Source organism: Pseudorca crassidens, chromosome 9, assembly GCF_039906515.1.
Source record: "Pseudorca crassidens isolate mPseCra1 chromosome 9, mPseCra1.hap1, whole genome shotgun sequence".
Classification (NCBI taxonomy): Eukaryota; Metazoa; Chordata; class Mammalia; order Artiodactyla; family Delphinidae; genus Pseudorca; species Pseudorca crassidens.
Genome location: NC_090304.1, coordinates 48029205 through 48044716, shown reverse-complemented (window position 1 = coordinate 48044716; position 15512 = coordinate 48029205). Strand labels below are relative to the sequence as shown.

Below are 15512 nucleotides of genomic sequence, written 5' to 3'. Positions count from 1 at the left end.
GTTTTTTTCCCTCAAGACTGCTTTGGCTATTCGGGGTCTTTTGTGTCTCCATACAAATTTTAAGATTTTTTGTTCTAGTTCTGTGAAAAATGCCATTGGTAGTTTGTTAGGGATTGCATTGAATCTGTAGATTGCTTTGGGTAGTATACTCATTTTCACAGTATTGATTCTTCCAATGCAAGAACATAGTATATCTCTCCATCTGTATCATCTTTAATTTCTTTCATCAGTGTCTTATAGTTATCTGCATACAGGTCTTTTTTCTCCCTAGGTAGGTTTATTCCTAGGTATTTTATTCCTTTTGTTGCAATGGTAAATGGGAGTGTTTCCTTAATTTCACTTTCAGATTTTTCATAATTAGTGTATAGGAATGCAAGAGATTTCTGTGCATTAACTTTGTATCCTGCAACTTTACCAAATTCATTGATTAGCTCCAGTAGTTTTCTGGTGGCATCTGTAGGATTCTCTGTGTATAATATCATGTCATCTGCAGACAGTGACAGTTTTACTTCTTCTTTTCCAATTTGTATTCCTTTTATTTGTTTTTCTTCTCTGACTGCTGTGGCTAGGACTTCCAAAAGTATGTTGAATAATAGTGATGAGAGTGGACATCCTTGTCTTGTTTCTGATCTTAGAGGAAATGCTTTCAGTTTTTCACCATTGAGAATGATGTTTGCTGTGGGTTTGTCGTATATGGCCCTTATTATGTTGAGGTAGGTGCCCTCTATGCCCACTTTCTGGAGAGTTTTTATCATAAATGGGTGTTGAATTTTGTCAGAAGCTTTTTCTGCATCTGTTGAGACGATCATATGGTTTTTATTCTTCAATTTGTTAATATGGTGTATCACATTGATTGATTTACTTATATTGAAGAATCCTTGCATCCCTGGGATAAACCCCACTTGATCATGGTGTATGATCCTTTTAATGTGTTGTTGCATTCTGTTTGCTAGTATTTTGTCGAGGATTTTTGCATCTATATTGATCAGTGATATTGGTCTATAATTTTCTTTTTTTTTTAGTATCTTTGTCTGGTTTTGGTATCAGGGTGATGGTGGCCTCATAGAATGAGTTTGGGAGTGTTCCTTCCTCTGCAATTTCTTGGAAGGGTTTGAGAAGGATGGGTGTTAGCTCTTCTCTAAATGTTTGATAGAATTCACCTGTGAAGCCATCTGGTCCTGGACTTTTGTTTGTTGGAAGATTTTTAATCCAGTTTTAATTTCATTACTTGTGATTGGTCTGTTCATATTTTCTATTTCTTCCTGGTTCAGTCTGGAAGGTTATCCCTTTCCAAGAATTTGTCCATTTCTTCCAGGTTGTCCATTTTATTGGCATAGAGTTGCTTGTAGTAGTCTCTTAGGATGCTTTGTGTTTCTGCGGTGTCTATTGTAACTTCTCCTTTTTCGCTTCTAATTTTATTGATTTGAGTCCTCTCCCTCTTTTTCTTGGTGAGTCTGGCTAATGGTTTATCAATTTTGTTTATCTTCTCAAAGAACCAGCTTTTAGTTTTATTGATCTTTGCTATTGTTTTCTTTGTTTCTATTTCATTTATTTCTGCTCTGATTTTTATGATTTCTTTCCTTCTGCTAACTTTGGGTTTTGTTTGTTCTTTTTTCTCTACTTCCTTTAGGTGTAAGGTTAGATTGTTTATTTGAGATTTTTCTTGTTTCTTGAGGTAGGATTTTATTCCTATAAAATTCCCTCTTAGAACTGCTTTTGCTGCATCCCATAGGTTTTGGATCGTCTTGTTTTCATTGTCATTTGTCTCTTGGTATTTTTTGATTTCCTCTTTGATTTCTTCAGTGATCTCTTGGTTATTTAGTAATGTATTGTTTAGCCTCCATGTGTTTTTGTTTTTTAGGTTTTTTTCCCTGTAATTCATTTCTAATCTCCTAGCATTGTGGTCAGAAAAGATGCTGGATATGATTTCAATTTTCTTAAATTAACTGAGGCTTGATTTGTGACCCAAGATGTGATCTATCCTGGAGAATGTTCTGTTGCAGTTGAGAAGAAAGTGTAATCTACTTTTTTTGGATGGAATGTCCTATAAGTATCAATTAAATCTATCTGGTCTATTGTGTCATTTAAAGCTTCTGTTTCCTTATTTATTTTCATTTTGGTTGACCTGTCCCTTTTTATAAGTGAGGTGATAAAGTCCCCCACTATTATTGTGTTACTGTTGATTTCCTCTTTTACAGCTGTTAGCAGTTGCCTTATGTATTGAGGTGCTCCTATGTTGGGTGCATATATATTTATAATTGTTATATCTTCTTCTTGGATTGATCCCTTGATCATTATGTAGTGTCCTTCTTTGTCTCTTGTAACATTCTTTATTTTAAAGTCTATTTTATCTGATATGAGTATTGCTACTCCAGCTTTCTTTTGATTTCCATTTGCATGGAATATCTTTTTCCGTCCCCTCACTTGTGGACAGCATATATATGGGTCTTGTTTTTGTATCCATTCAGCAAGCCTGTGTTTTTTGGTTGGAGCATTTAATCCATTCACGTTTAAGGTAATTATCGATGTGTATGTTCCTATGACCATTTTCTTAATTGTTTTGGGTTTGTTTTTGTAGGTCCTTTTCTTCTCTTGTGTTTCCCACTTAGAGAAGTTCCTTTAGCATTTGTTGTAGAGCTGGTTTGGTGGTGCTGAATTCTCTTAGCTTTTGCTTGTCTGTAAAGCTTTTGATTTCTCCATCGAATCTGAATGAGATCCTTGCCGGGTAGAGTAATCTTGGTTGTAGATTCTTCCCTTTCATCACTTTAAGTATATCATGCCACTCCCTTCTGGCTTGTAGAGTTTCTGCTGAGAAATCAGCTGTTAACCTTATGGGAGTTCCCTTGTATGTTATTTGTTGTTTTTCCCTTGCTGCTTTCAATACTTTTTCTTTGTCTTTAATTTTTGCCAATTTGATTACTATGTGTCTTGGCGTGTTTCTCCTTGGGTTTATCCTGTATGGGACTCTCTGTGCCTCCTGGACTTGTGTGGCTATTTCCTTTCCCATGTTAGGGAAGTTTTCGACTATAATCTCTTCAAATTTAGTAAACTTATATAATTCATTTTAGAGTGTGAATTTGGTTTTCCTGCAGCCATCCAGGGGGATCATAAGCGGCTGTAAGAATGTATATAAAACTTGAAAAATCCTGCCATGCAATTCTGATATGAAATTCATGGGTAGGCATATTGTGTGATAATGAAATTTCAGTTTTTGGAGTCTCCATAATGTGGATTTGAATCTTGATTCCATCATTTGCTAGCTCTGTGACCTTGATCAGGTGACTTAGGCCTCAGAGTTTGTGTTCCCATCTAAAAGTCAGGATGATAATAACAATATCTATTTCAAATGGTTGATTCAGTTAAAAGAAACATATAAAGCACAGCAGACACTATGTAGTGCAGAGCAAGTACTCAAGAAATGTTGGCTATAAATGGGCAGTCTGGAAAGACCACATGGGATGTAATATAGATTGATCAGACCTACCCATCCTCATATGCAGGAAACAAAATCAAGGTGTAGATCTGATTGCAGCCACCAGATTTGGTGAAAGCACAGTGCCAGTGCTGGTCTTTCAGCGACTTGGGCCATTCAGCTTCTGCACGTGGACTCTGTACTCTCACCTGGACCCACTGAAACCACCTGCAGAGGAGGGCAATGTTGTGGGCAGGGCTCAGGAGTGACATGGCCCATCACTACCACTGATTACCTGTGTGACCTTAGGAAGACTACTTTATTTTTGTGCTTATGCTACCTCAGTTGAAAAGCGGCGATAGTTAATAACAGTACTCTCCTCATAGGGTTGTTATGTAGATTATATGAGCTAATCTGTTTAGAGCATTTTTGTTTTGTTTTGTTTTGTTTTGTTTTACATCTTTATTGGAGTATAATTGCTTTACAATGGTGTGTTAGTTTCTGCTTTATAACAAAGTGAATCAGCTATACATATACATATATCCCCATATCTCTTCCCTCTTGCGGCTCCCTCGCTCCCACCCTACCTATCCCACCCCTCTAGGTGGTCACAAAGCACGGAGCTGATCTCCCTGTGCTATGCGGCTGCTTCCCACTAGCTATCTACCTTACGTTTGGTAGTGTATATATGTCCATGCCTCTCTCTCACTTTGTCACAGCTTACCCTTCCCCCTCCCCATATCCTCAAGTCCATTCTCTGTTTAGAGCATTTTTAAGAGTGTTTGGCACATAGCATGAACTCAAAAAACTATAGTAAAAATAATAGGAATATGATAATTATCATGATAACGTTCAAACAGACCTGTAGAATTCCAAAGTCTACTTCTCCTGATAAAAGCTTTGCAGAGTGGATTTATGGAAAGAAAATGAGAAGAAGAAAATTAGGAGCAGATAGGTTAGAGGTGGGAGAGAAAAGTCAAGAAAATTTGCAATGGGGATAACTCAAAGTATAAGCAGTACTAAAAGGGTGAAGTTTTGAATAACGAATGCAAGATAGAAGAAGAAAGCTTCAATATGGAAATATAATATTCAACCCAGAAGTTGTATCAAAAAAACTCTTGCATTAAGTGATCCCTCAATAGACATTTGAAAAAAAAAAAAGGACATTTGATGAATTGACTGGTTAATTAAATGTGATTTAGTACTAAACACTTTAGCCAATAACCTGAAGCCTGGCTCTTTGGACAGAGTGAGGGCTGAGAATAACATGCGGTCTTCTTATGATCTTCTGAATAAGGCTAGAGGCAATACAATGGATGCTTCTCTGTCTCTGTGTTTCTGTGTGTGTGTATACACAGAGATTATTGTCAAAGCTATTTGTTGCTAAGCAAAGATAATGAAAGGGATTGTTGAAACTCTAAGTGCTTAATAGCTTAATATGGTTACCCATAAACATTCACGTCCACCTCTTCTCTTAATAAACAGGCACCTGAGTGCAGGTCAACCTGCTCTTCATCCATTTTCAGCACTGAGGAGGGAGGGAAGCTTGCTGTGGAAGATAAGGAAAGGTGTGGGTTATTTGGAATCTTTTCTTCTGGCACTTCTTTAGCTAGTTGGACATTCCATGACCCCTGTGACACAGTCTAGCCAATTTTGGACTCCATCATCTTCTCTCTTTCCAGCATCCAGAGAGACTCCAGCTGTTTCCCAGACCTGTCCAGGGTGAACGACATCACCCACTTTGAAAGGCAGCTCCAGGGATGCAAAATGTATTTTTTAAAAAGTTATTTGGTGAGGGAAGGTCCTGAGGTCCAAGTTTCTCTCAGTCAGTGCAAATCTGACCTCTGCTCTGTCCTCTGGCCTCGTTCTGAAAAGATGAACAAATGGAGAACCGTGAGTATCTACTAAGAAGCAGAGGAGTGCCAGGTCCTCTGACCCGGATCATCACCTTCTGTTCCATTCAGTATATCCTTTTATGGTGTATCTGTTAAACAGTAAAGCTAATAAATCTCTACTTTCTTTAAAGTCAAAGAAATTGGAATTAGAACTTTGTAATTGGCAACCATAAAACTGGGAAGGAACCCACACAGCCTAGGAAGGAAGAATAAAGAGAAAGCAGAACCACCCGCTTCTTGGTGCAATGATAGCAGATACGTGGACAACGTGGAGTTACACAATCCAAATTTGCTTTCATTTCATCTCTCAGGAAAAGCTTACTACAAACAGGGAAGGACCAAGCTCACAGGAGACAGATGCCCAAGATGAGAGAGCGGTTATTATGGAACACGAACCCAGTTTGTCTCTTGGTCCAAGTGAATTATACTTCAGGCTCTGGAGCAAGTGTGAGGATGAATCCCTGTCTGGGATAATTAAGCAGGAGGTTTGTGAGTATTTCACGGGAGTAATTGCTGGGAGAGAGCATGGGCTTACTAAGAATAAGTCATGCCAGTTGAATCTTATTTTCTTTTGCTAAAGGCAACTACCTGGCAAGGAACTGAATCAAACAAAGTGCCAATTAATAGGAAGTTCTGCCATTAGGAATCCCAAACCACTTCCCAAGTACAGAATCTAGGTCTTGGGAGTAGGAGTGACAATATGGTCTAAGAATGGCATGAAAGACTTATGGGACTTCTATTTTTCCAGCTTTATGGAGGAATAAAGATAAAATTGTATATATTTAAAGTGTACATGATGATTTGATATACATATGCATCTTGAAATGATTACCAAGGTTAAGATCAAGTTAACACATCCATCACCTTTTAACTTTTTATTAAACTTTATTTTTTTGTGGTGAGAGTGTTTAAGAGTTACTCTCAGTACAGTCAACATGTGTACATTGGATCTTTATAACAGAATTTGTACCCTTTGACCTACATATCCCCATTTTACCCATCCCTAACCCCTAGCAACCATCATTCTACTGTTTCTATGAAGATCGTAGAAACATAGAAAATCAAGAAGGATTTTCTTCTTTTTAAGGTTGAATAATATGCCATTGTGTATGAGTGTGTGTGTGTATATATATATATATATATACAATATTTTCTCTATCCATTCATCCATTCATGGACACCTAGTTTGTTTCCATGTCTTGGCTATTTTGAATATGCTGCAATGGACATGGGGGTGAAGATATTTCTTCAAGTTAGTGATTTCATTTCCTTCAGATAAATACCCAGAAGTGGGATAGCTGGATCATACGGCAGTTCTATTTCTAATTTTTTGAGGAACAGCCATAGTTCCATAGTTGCTGCCTCAATTTACATTCCCACCAACAGTGCGCCAGGATTCCTTTTCCTACGTCCGTGCCAATCACCATTCTCATACTGGAATATCACTTCCACACATTTTGTTGGTTAAAATAAAACTCTCCTAAATAAAATAAAACTGTCCTAAAACTCTGGGCTTGCAATTCTAAGTGTCATCAGGGGCTCACCACGTATAAGCCAGGTCAGTTTTTGGAACTTCTGTGGCTTTCATTCTTTCTCATTCCATTAGCTGCAGTCTTGTCAATTCACACCTGAAATGGTTTTCAAATTTGCTCCTCCTCACCATTATTCCACCAGCCCTATAGCATCCACACTCTCTCCCCCACTTCTCTAAGAGTTCCCCCCTTTCAAAGACCAGCTTCTCAGCTGCATGGCACAGAGCAGCTCAGCTCGGTGCTTTGTGACCACCTAGAGCAGTGGGATAGGGAGGGTGGGAGGGAGACGCAAGAGGGAGGGGAGATATGGGGATATATGTATACACAGAGCTGATTCACTTTGTTATACAGCAGAAACTAACAGAACATTGTAAAGCAATTATACTCCAATAAAGATGTTTTAAAACAAAAAGACCAGCTTCTGCTCTACCTCCTCCGAAGGCTCTCTCTCTCTCAGTGAATTTATTTTCCTCCTAGTTTTCCTAGGGCAGAGAGCCTACTTGCCTTTTCACAACTCTCTGAAGTTAGCTTTACCTTTACAATTCTGCATTTTCTCTGCTATTCTAATGTAAGGTCCTTGAGGCCCCAGCGCCGTGTACAGCAGTATTCTAAAGCTTGTCTGTTGGGTGAACACTCTTTGGCATTCTGAACTACCTTTCTGTACAATATGATTTGCTATGAGATATCCCTAGCAACAGCACAGCCTTACGGCTAAAAGTGTCAGTTGTACAGATTCTACTCTGTTTTAGAGCAGGACAATAGTGTTAAGTAAAGGCAAAAAAAAAAAAAAAAAGTCAAGGTTCCCTGCCTCCCCACCTATGAACTTGGACAGGTGCTACTTTCCTGAGTCTCAGGTTTGTCATTGGTAAAATGAGCATAATAGTTATACAGACCTTGCTGGGCTATCGAGGGAATTAAATGAGATTATATAGCTAAAAGATCTGTGGCACAGTGCGCGCGCGCGCGCGCGCGCGCACACACACACACACACACACACACACACACACACACACGAGTTCAGTATTTCCTGGTTATCTCTACGCTTATTGCCTGAAAGGCTGAAGAGGTGGGTGTATGAGAGATGCCCTATGTTCCCTTCCAAACATTCCAGATTCTGTGCTACTCTTCCTTGGTGGATGCTGGAGAATCAACTGGCCATCCTCAGGTTTCCAATCAGTTGCTTAGAAGACCAGCCAGGGTCTACGAAGCTCCAGGTAAGTCCCAGCGTCTTTCTCAGGAGCCATTTATTTGACCTTAGTTCTGATCTGAGAGTCTCCACCTTTTCCAAATCACCAAGGTGGTCGAAAAGGCCCTGCGGTTGAGAAATGTTTCCTTTGTTGGAGAATCTCAGCCCCAGACCCCGCATTTGGGCGTGTAGCATCTTTAGGCCCATGGCTTATGCCCAGACTGCGCTTTTCAAGTTCAAAGCCGGGACTCGGTTCTCCAGATCTGGCGGGTGTGGTTCAGACTGCACGTTTCGCTCAACGCACCCAAGAACATGTTTTGGACTCCCGCGGCGAGGGGCGGTGGGAGAGGGTATGGGTTTGCATCGGGACAGGGCGCGCACCCGCACACACGCTCCAAACCTGGGCGTGGTCGCCCTGAGCACGAGGTCCCGAACCGAGTCCCGCGCTCCTCTAGGAGCCCGCGAGCGCCCCCCTTCCCCCGCCGGCGCTCAGGCAGGGGCCGCCGGGATCCTACCCCTTGGCGCGCACCCCTGACCCGCCCCGCCCCGCGGCGGCCACGAGGGGCGGGCGGAGCGCTAGGAGAGAGGCGCGTTGGGCTGTGCGGCGCCGCCTCTCCTCCTTGCCGGGGGAGGGACGGAGGGGCAGGGCGGGAGAGAAAGAAAGCCCGACTGACCGGCTGGCCAAGAGCTGCATGCAACCGGTGGGAGGCCGGGCCGGCTGGGGCTGGGGCTTGGGCTCGGGCCGTTTCTCGGCGGGTCCCTGGCGGCGAGCGCGGACGGCCCGGAGGCGACGGCTCTGAGCTGGCAGGCGGAGGGTTGTCTCCCGCGCCCGCCTGCCGGGCTCGGTCCGAGGATGCGGGGGGGCGATGCCCGGGGCCAGGGACGCGCTCTGTCACCAGGCGCTGCAGCTGCTGGCCGAGCTCTGTGCCCGCGGGGCCCTGGAGCACGACAGCTGCCAGGATTTCATCTACCACCTGCGGGACCGCGCCAGACCCCGGCTCCGAGACCCAGGTGAGTGTCGCCGCCGCTGCCGGGCGCGACCGGAGGGCCCCGGGCTGGGAGTTGGGGCCGCACCGGGCCCTGAGGCAGGAGAACGACACGGACTGGAGGGAGGAGGGCGGGTGACCACCGAGCTAGGGGAGGGCACCAGGAACTAGCGCACGGTGGCCTGATGGTGAACCCGGGCAGGGACCCCGGTGGAGGCTGCTGCATGGAGGCCGGGACCGGGTGGGCTGGCGCGGGGTTGGAGGCACCACGCCCGTCACCTGCGCTTCTGTCACCGGGGCTCCTGGGGGCGGCTCCCGAGCTCCGAGCTCCACTTCCCGGGCTCTGCGCTCCGGGCGAGGAGAGGCCGCGGCGCTCTCGCGAGCCATGGGAAGGGGGACGAGGCCAGAGGAAACTCTGGGAAGTTGGGAGTTGGGGACGGCCCCGGGCTGCGGTTGAATCCCACCGGGCGCTCCCCATCCTCTTCCCGGATTGCCCATTTCCTGTCCTTGGTCTGGGGTGAGAAGGGCGGGGCGGGAGCCGACGTTGGGCCGGGGACTGAGAGCTCCGGGTCCTGGACAGCCGGGCCTGAACCCGTTCCCTCCGGGTCTCTCGGCGTGGAGGCGGCCTGGGCCTGGGCTCCCGGCTCAACCAGATTCCGCCACCGGGCACACGAAGGTCAATGGGCTCACGGGTCATGGCTTGTGCACCTACAGTTATTCCTAGTGAAAGTTTCGAAGCTCCTAACTTTGGAAAGTTCATTTATTTTGGCCTTTGACCAGTTAAGATAGGAAGAGGGAGTTTTAGTGGAGCCGTTTGCCTTCCCCGAGGGTCCTGGGTCTCCCACGTCTTCTCATCCACTGCTGGTTACTGAAAGACATATTCCTTCCAAATGTTTACTTGAGATTCTTCTCACCATGAGGAATCATTTTCTCGAATAGTCTCTCAACCTGAGTACTAAAAAAAAAGCATGTTGTGGTTGGATTGTTAAAGTTGGGGTAAGAAAAGGGCCCTTCCCCTGATATTCCTGTGTATAAATATTGGAAATGAGCTGTTGGTGTGCAAAGTATCCAGTATGAATTTACCTCATTTTAAGCCAATCCATTATATAAAAATTCATTTACCCAAGGATAAATTAGAGAATTATTTGATTCATAAAGAGGTATACACTGAGCCTGACTTCAATAGCATTTCCTTGATAGTATATCCAAAATGGGTCTGTGGGGTGAAGAGAAGTCATCTAATAAAAGTTTATATCAGATTTTCCCTACTCAAAGGCGTTTTTTTGGTAAAAGAAAGATTATTGCTCCGCATTGCCTGTGGTTACATTAATTAAGTTTATGGGATGATCACTAATGTGTTACTTCAAAGTGGAGAATTAAGTCAAGAAATATTGTTGATTTCCAGTGATTTCCCCGGAGGTTTAATGCCCAGCCTTTGTGCGCCTCCTTGCTGGACTGATGTGCTGCACAGACTGCAGACAGGAGTAAGAGCACTTCATTCATGAACTGGGGGCCCAGAATGGTGTCCTCACTGGGGAAAGTTCTGTCCTTAAGCAGCAGGAACAAGAAATCATCTAGCTTGCTTCACCCGAAGGAAGTGTTAGTGTCGAAACGTGCCACTGCTTTGCCTGTTGACTGTGCCAGGAGTTCCCACTGTTACTGCACATGAGCGGTCCTCTTTGGCTTTACAAGAGAAGATGGATGAGGCCTCTCGCCGAGTTGCATGTTTAACACTCCACATCTTTTTGGCTGATTTTGTGCCTCTGCTCCTCTTAATCTTCGAGCTAGATCCCATGTTCTAAAGTTTTCCTCAGCCCCTGCACTGGGAAGCCCTTGAGGAAGAATCACGGAGAAGACTCCTTACAAAAGACACATCTGATTCCTTGGCTGAGAAATAGCCGCACATAAAGAGTATGCCGTGCTGCTCTCTGAGTTCCTGAAAGCACTGCTCTGCTTTCTTAAACTAGGGCACAGTGGCTTTGAGGTGGCCCCATGACCCTCGTGATCTTTGATTTGGGTCAGGCAGTAGCCTGTTCACGAGGCAGGCGTGGGGAGGGGGACCGTGAGTGCAAGGTCAGAGGAACTGAGGCTGAAGCCCACATCCAAAGTGTGCCCTCTCTTCCAGGGCAGTGCGACTCAGGCCAGCATCTCTCTTCCAGGGCAGTGCAACTCAGGCCAGCATCTCTCTTCATCTCCCTCCTTCCTCTCCTTGCCCACATTAACTCTTACATCAGATGCATTTGTCTGCATCCCTGTAAAGCTGTTTGGTTGCCCAAGTCAAGAGTGCCTTTAACTTCCGAGCCCTAAAAGCTGAGTGGTTGGAGTAGCTGCACCGCCCAAAGCTGTGAATGGCGCTGCTGCTGCAGTGTAGTGGGACCCGGCACAACCATGCCTAGCAGCAGCCCTAGCATGCGGGTCCCTAGAGAGTCGTCTCTGTAAATGCGTGACTTCCTTTTCTGTAAAGGAACCCACATGAATGCCATGTTTCAGCTTTTTCTGCCCATTGTTCATCCCTGGCTACCCAGTGGTAGCTAGGTTTTCTCAAGCTCAACTGAGGAACTTTGGTTTTGAAAGGAGAAACCAGATATAATTCCCTGTGGACAGCAGAGTGATACCACATCTAGGATGTTTGTTCCTTTTTTCAGTGGTGGGATAAGCCTGGGTCACAAATCAGTGGGCTATCAGAAAGGTTATTCTTTGCCCAGGTAGTTGCAGTGCTCTGATGTAGGAGTACAGTCCTTAGTCTTCCCTAACTTGGTATTGAGAGAGAATTTGATGAGGCTAAGTCATAAATTGGAACTGGAATACCTCACCCAGTCCTTCATCTGTACCAACTATGGAAAGTAAAATGTGGATCTTTAAGCTGAGGGTGAGCACTTTTCCATAGAGAGCAATTAGAATCCTTCTGTTAGGTGTCATTGTGTTGTTTCGTATATTGGCAATGTCCGGCATAAACTCGTGAATCTCAGCGAATAGCCTTCACAGCAGAGGGAAGAGCAAGTGCAAAGGTCAGGAGATAGGAGCGTCCTTGATGTGATGCAAGGAATAGTTGAGTTCCAGGGTGACTGGTGCAGAGTGAATAAGATAGAGAATGACAAGAAATACGGTTAACGGTTGGAGGGGGAAGATCATGTATGGCCTTCTAAACCATTATAAGGACTTTGGTTTTTACTCTGAACGAGAAGGGTTTTAACAGAGAAGCGGCAACTCCCTGGCTGCTGTGTTGAGAAAATGCTGTTGAAGTTCAAGAGTAAAGACAGGGAATCTTGTTAGCAGGTTTACTCTAGTAACCCAGACAAAGGGGATAGTGGACATCAGTTTGAAGATACAGCACTAGGATTTGTTGATGGAATGGAGGTGAGTGGTGAGAGAAGAGGAGTTAAGGGTGACCCCAAGGCTTTTTTTTTTTTTTTTTTTTTTACGGTACGTGGGCCTCTCACTGTTGTGGCCTCTCCCGTTGCGGAGCACAGGCTCTGGGCGCGCAGGCTCAGCGGCCACGGCTCACGGGCCCAGCCGCTCCGCGGCATGTGGGATCTTCCCGGACCAGGGCACGAACCCGTGTCCCCTGCATCGGCAGGCGGACTCTCAACCACTGCGCCACCAGGGAAGCCCCCCAAGGCTTTTTGACCTAAGCAACTCCATTTACTGCATAGGGTAAGACTTAAGGAGGAGCAGAGTTGGAGTGGGGAGGAAAATAAGGAAGTTTTTGTTTTATTAAAAATTTTTTTGTTTTATTAAAGATTTTTTTGTGTGTGTACATATTAGATGTGCGATGTCTCTAAGTTCAACAGGGACCTGAAGTATGGGAGTCTTCTTTAACGTTATCAACTGGTCAATGCTCATACTTTGTAACTGGGGACTTCACTCTCTCTCCTCAAGAGGGCCAGTTGATTGTAGGACAGCAGTTATTAAAAGGTCTTTCCTTGCGTGGAATGAAAAGCTCAATTTAACTTCTACTTGTTGATCTCGATTATACTTATTGCAGTCAAAAAAGAATTCGTCTCTTCTCCATTTGGCTATTAGGGGGTAGCGATTGTAACTTTTCTCATCCTTTTGTTTCCACATCTGGAAAAGAAAAGAAGATTGGATCGAATGATTTCTAGGTTTCAACCATGTTTTATTATTTTCCTTGTAAGTCTTTTCTTCTGAAGGGTGCCAGCTACATCTGTGCCAAGCACTTTATGTAGGTTGTTTCCTTTAATCCTCTTAACGTCTTCTAAGACCTCGCTGCTCCAAGTGTTCGACTGTGTGCCAGACCTACCAATGTGAATCTGTGTCTTAACAGGATCCTCAGGTGATTCATGGGCACATTAACGTTTGAGAAGCATTGCCAAAAGAGATTGGTATATCTGAATAAACTGAAGTACAGAGAGCTAAACTAGCCCAAGGCCGTGGGTTCCATTTAAGAAAAAGAGTTGAGCCTAAGTCAAAGTAGCTTCTAGATAAACACATCACATATACTAAGAATCTAGGAGTTGTTGTCAATGAAAATTTGCTAGATTTTTTTTTCATTTAGATGTCCTCTCTCTGTTCTGTTTTTGTATCATGGATTTAATCTCTAAGTGTAGGTTAAATTCTATGCAGTTATACAGGTTTTGCTCAATATTTTTATTTTTACTTTTTAAAATTGAAGTATTGTTGATTTACAATGTTGTGTTAGTTTTAGGTGTACAGCAAAGTGATTTAGTTTTATACACACACACACACACACACACCCCAATATAGTCTTTTTCAGATTATTTTCCATTCTAGGTTATTACAAGATACTGAATATAGTTCCCTGTGCTATACAGTAGGTCCCTGTGTTTGTCTATCTTTATATATAATAGTGTATATCTGTTAATCCCAAACTCCTAATTTATTCCTCCCTCTTTGGTTACCATAAGTTTGTTTTCTATGTCTGTGTCTGTGAGTCTATTTCTGTTTCATAAATAAATTCATTTGTATCTTTTTAAAAAATCCCACATAGAAGTGATATTATGTGATACTTGTCTTTCTCTCTCTGACTTACTTCAGTTAGTATAATAATCTCCAGGTCCATCCATGTTGCTGCAAAAGGCATTATTTCATTCTTTTTTATGAATGAGTGGCATTCCACTATATATATGTATATATATATAATATCACATCTTTATCCTTTCATCTGTCGATGGACATTGCTCAGTATCTTGGTCATGAATTCTTTTATTCAGAATACTGGTTTTCCATTGACATTCCAGCTTTATATTTCTAGGGATTTTTTCCTTCATTTTCTGGTGAACTAGAGGATGTTCACTTGGGCAGGGTGTCAAATAGAGCTTTACGACACATCACTGATGACCCCTCTTTACGACACATCACTGATGACCCCTCTTTACGACACATCACTGATGACCCCTCCTTACGACACATCACTGATGACCCCTCCTTACGACACATCACTGTTGATGACCCCTCTTTCTAAGTAGATGTTAACCCTAGTCAGGAGAAGCTTTCTCTAGACTGGTTTTCAACCTTGGTTGCATATTAGAAACATTTAGGGAGCTCTGAAAAACAAACAAACAAAAATAAAACAAACAAGAAACTACCAATGGCTGAGCTCTATCCTGACCAATTAAATTGGAATCGCTGGGGGTGGGGCCTGCTATCGGTATATTTTTATATAAGTTCCTCTCTTGGTTGTAATGTGCACCAGGTGGAAGACAACTGTTGAGGCCAATAAGTGAAGGATGAACCCACCTAACTCTTCTCAGCTCAGCTCACATTTCTTTTTTGCAAAATTAGGAAAGATGGTATCAAGTCGGGGGCTTGTACAGTCATCACCCAAATCAACTAAGTGATTCTTAGCTTTCTTTTGACAATATTACCCCCAATTTTTATTTGAAGGACTCTATAAAAATATCATGAGAATCTATTATATCCACTCAATTTGGGGGAAAAAAAGAACAAATTGAGAAAATCATGTCCAAAGTATTTCATTGAAAGGCCAGAATGTGGAACCGTCACTAGTGTCACCTTATATTGATTTAGAATGAAATAACTTAAAAAAAGGTGTACATGTAAAATAATAATTAAATGCAGTTCCTAAGGAAAAATCTCCAAAATAATCATTGAGATTAAACTTTAACCTTAATTCAGATTTTCAAAGATAGTCAAGTGAAAAATCATCCTTAAAACACTGGATTTTTATGAATAGACATTGGTGTGATTATGCACAATGGGATTAATTTTTAAAAATTAATGTTAATTGCAATCAGGAACTAGAGAGTCTTCTAAGGAATGAGTGGCATATTGGATGCACAATATGTGAAGATTTAATTTGCATTACTTCAGTGACATTTTAGGGCTTCTTCATAAATATTTTATTTAAACAAGTGTGTTTTCATCTCCACGGGATTCCTCTACATGGACCAGTGAGTGGTTTAGTCATGAGGTCATTATCAAGAGGGAAAAACAAAAGCAAATTGTGGTAAAGGCATCACAGGCAGCCCTGTGGCCAGCTGCCTCTTTCAGAATAAACAA

General features: G+C 43.0%; 1 protein-coding gene and 1 long non-coding RNA gene across 4 annotated transcripts in view; both read left to right on the top strand.

The window, feature by feature from the left end:
* The window catches only part of LOC137231293 (uncharacterized), a 92724-nt gene extending 84697 nt beyond the window's left edge, over positions 1–8027 (top strand). The window contains exon 3 of the long non-coding RNA XR_010946448.1: positions 7951–8027. This is a non-coding gene — a long non-coding RNA (uncharacterized lncRNA). The remainder of the gene's footprint in view (positions 1–7950) is intronic.
* Positions 8028–8607: 580 nt separating this feature from the next.
* The window catches only part of SYT9 (synaptotagmin 9), a 186573-nt gene continuing 179668 nt past the window's right edge, over positions 8608–15512 (top strand). Inside the window, exon 1 of one of the 3 annotated variants that reach the window (XM_067750057.1) lies at positions 8608–9036. In XM_067750057.1, coding sequence (XP_067606158.1) covers positions 8879–9036 — 158 coding nt within the window. In that variant the 5' untranslated portion in view covers positions 8608–8878. The remainder of the gene's footprint in view (positions 9037–15512) is intronic. The other 2 variants (XM_067750058.1, XM_067750060.1) reach the window with 2 other exon arrangements.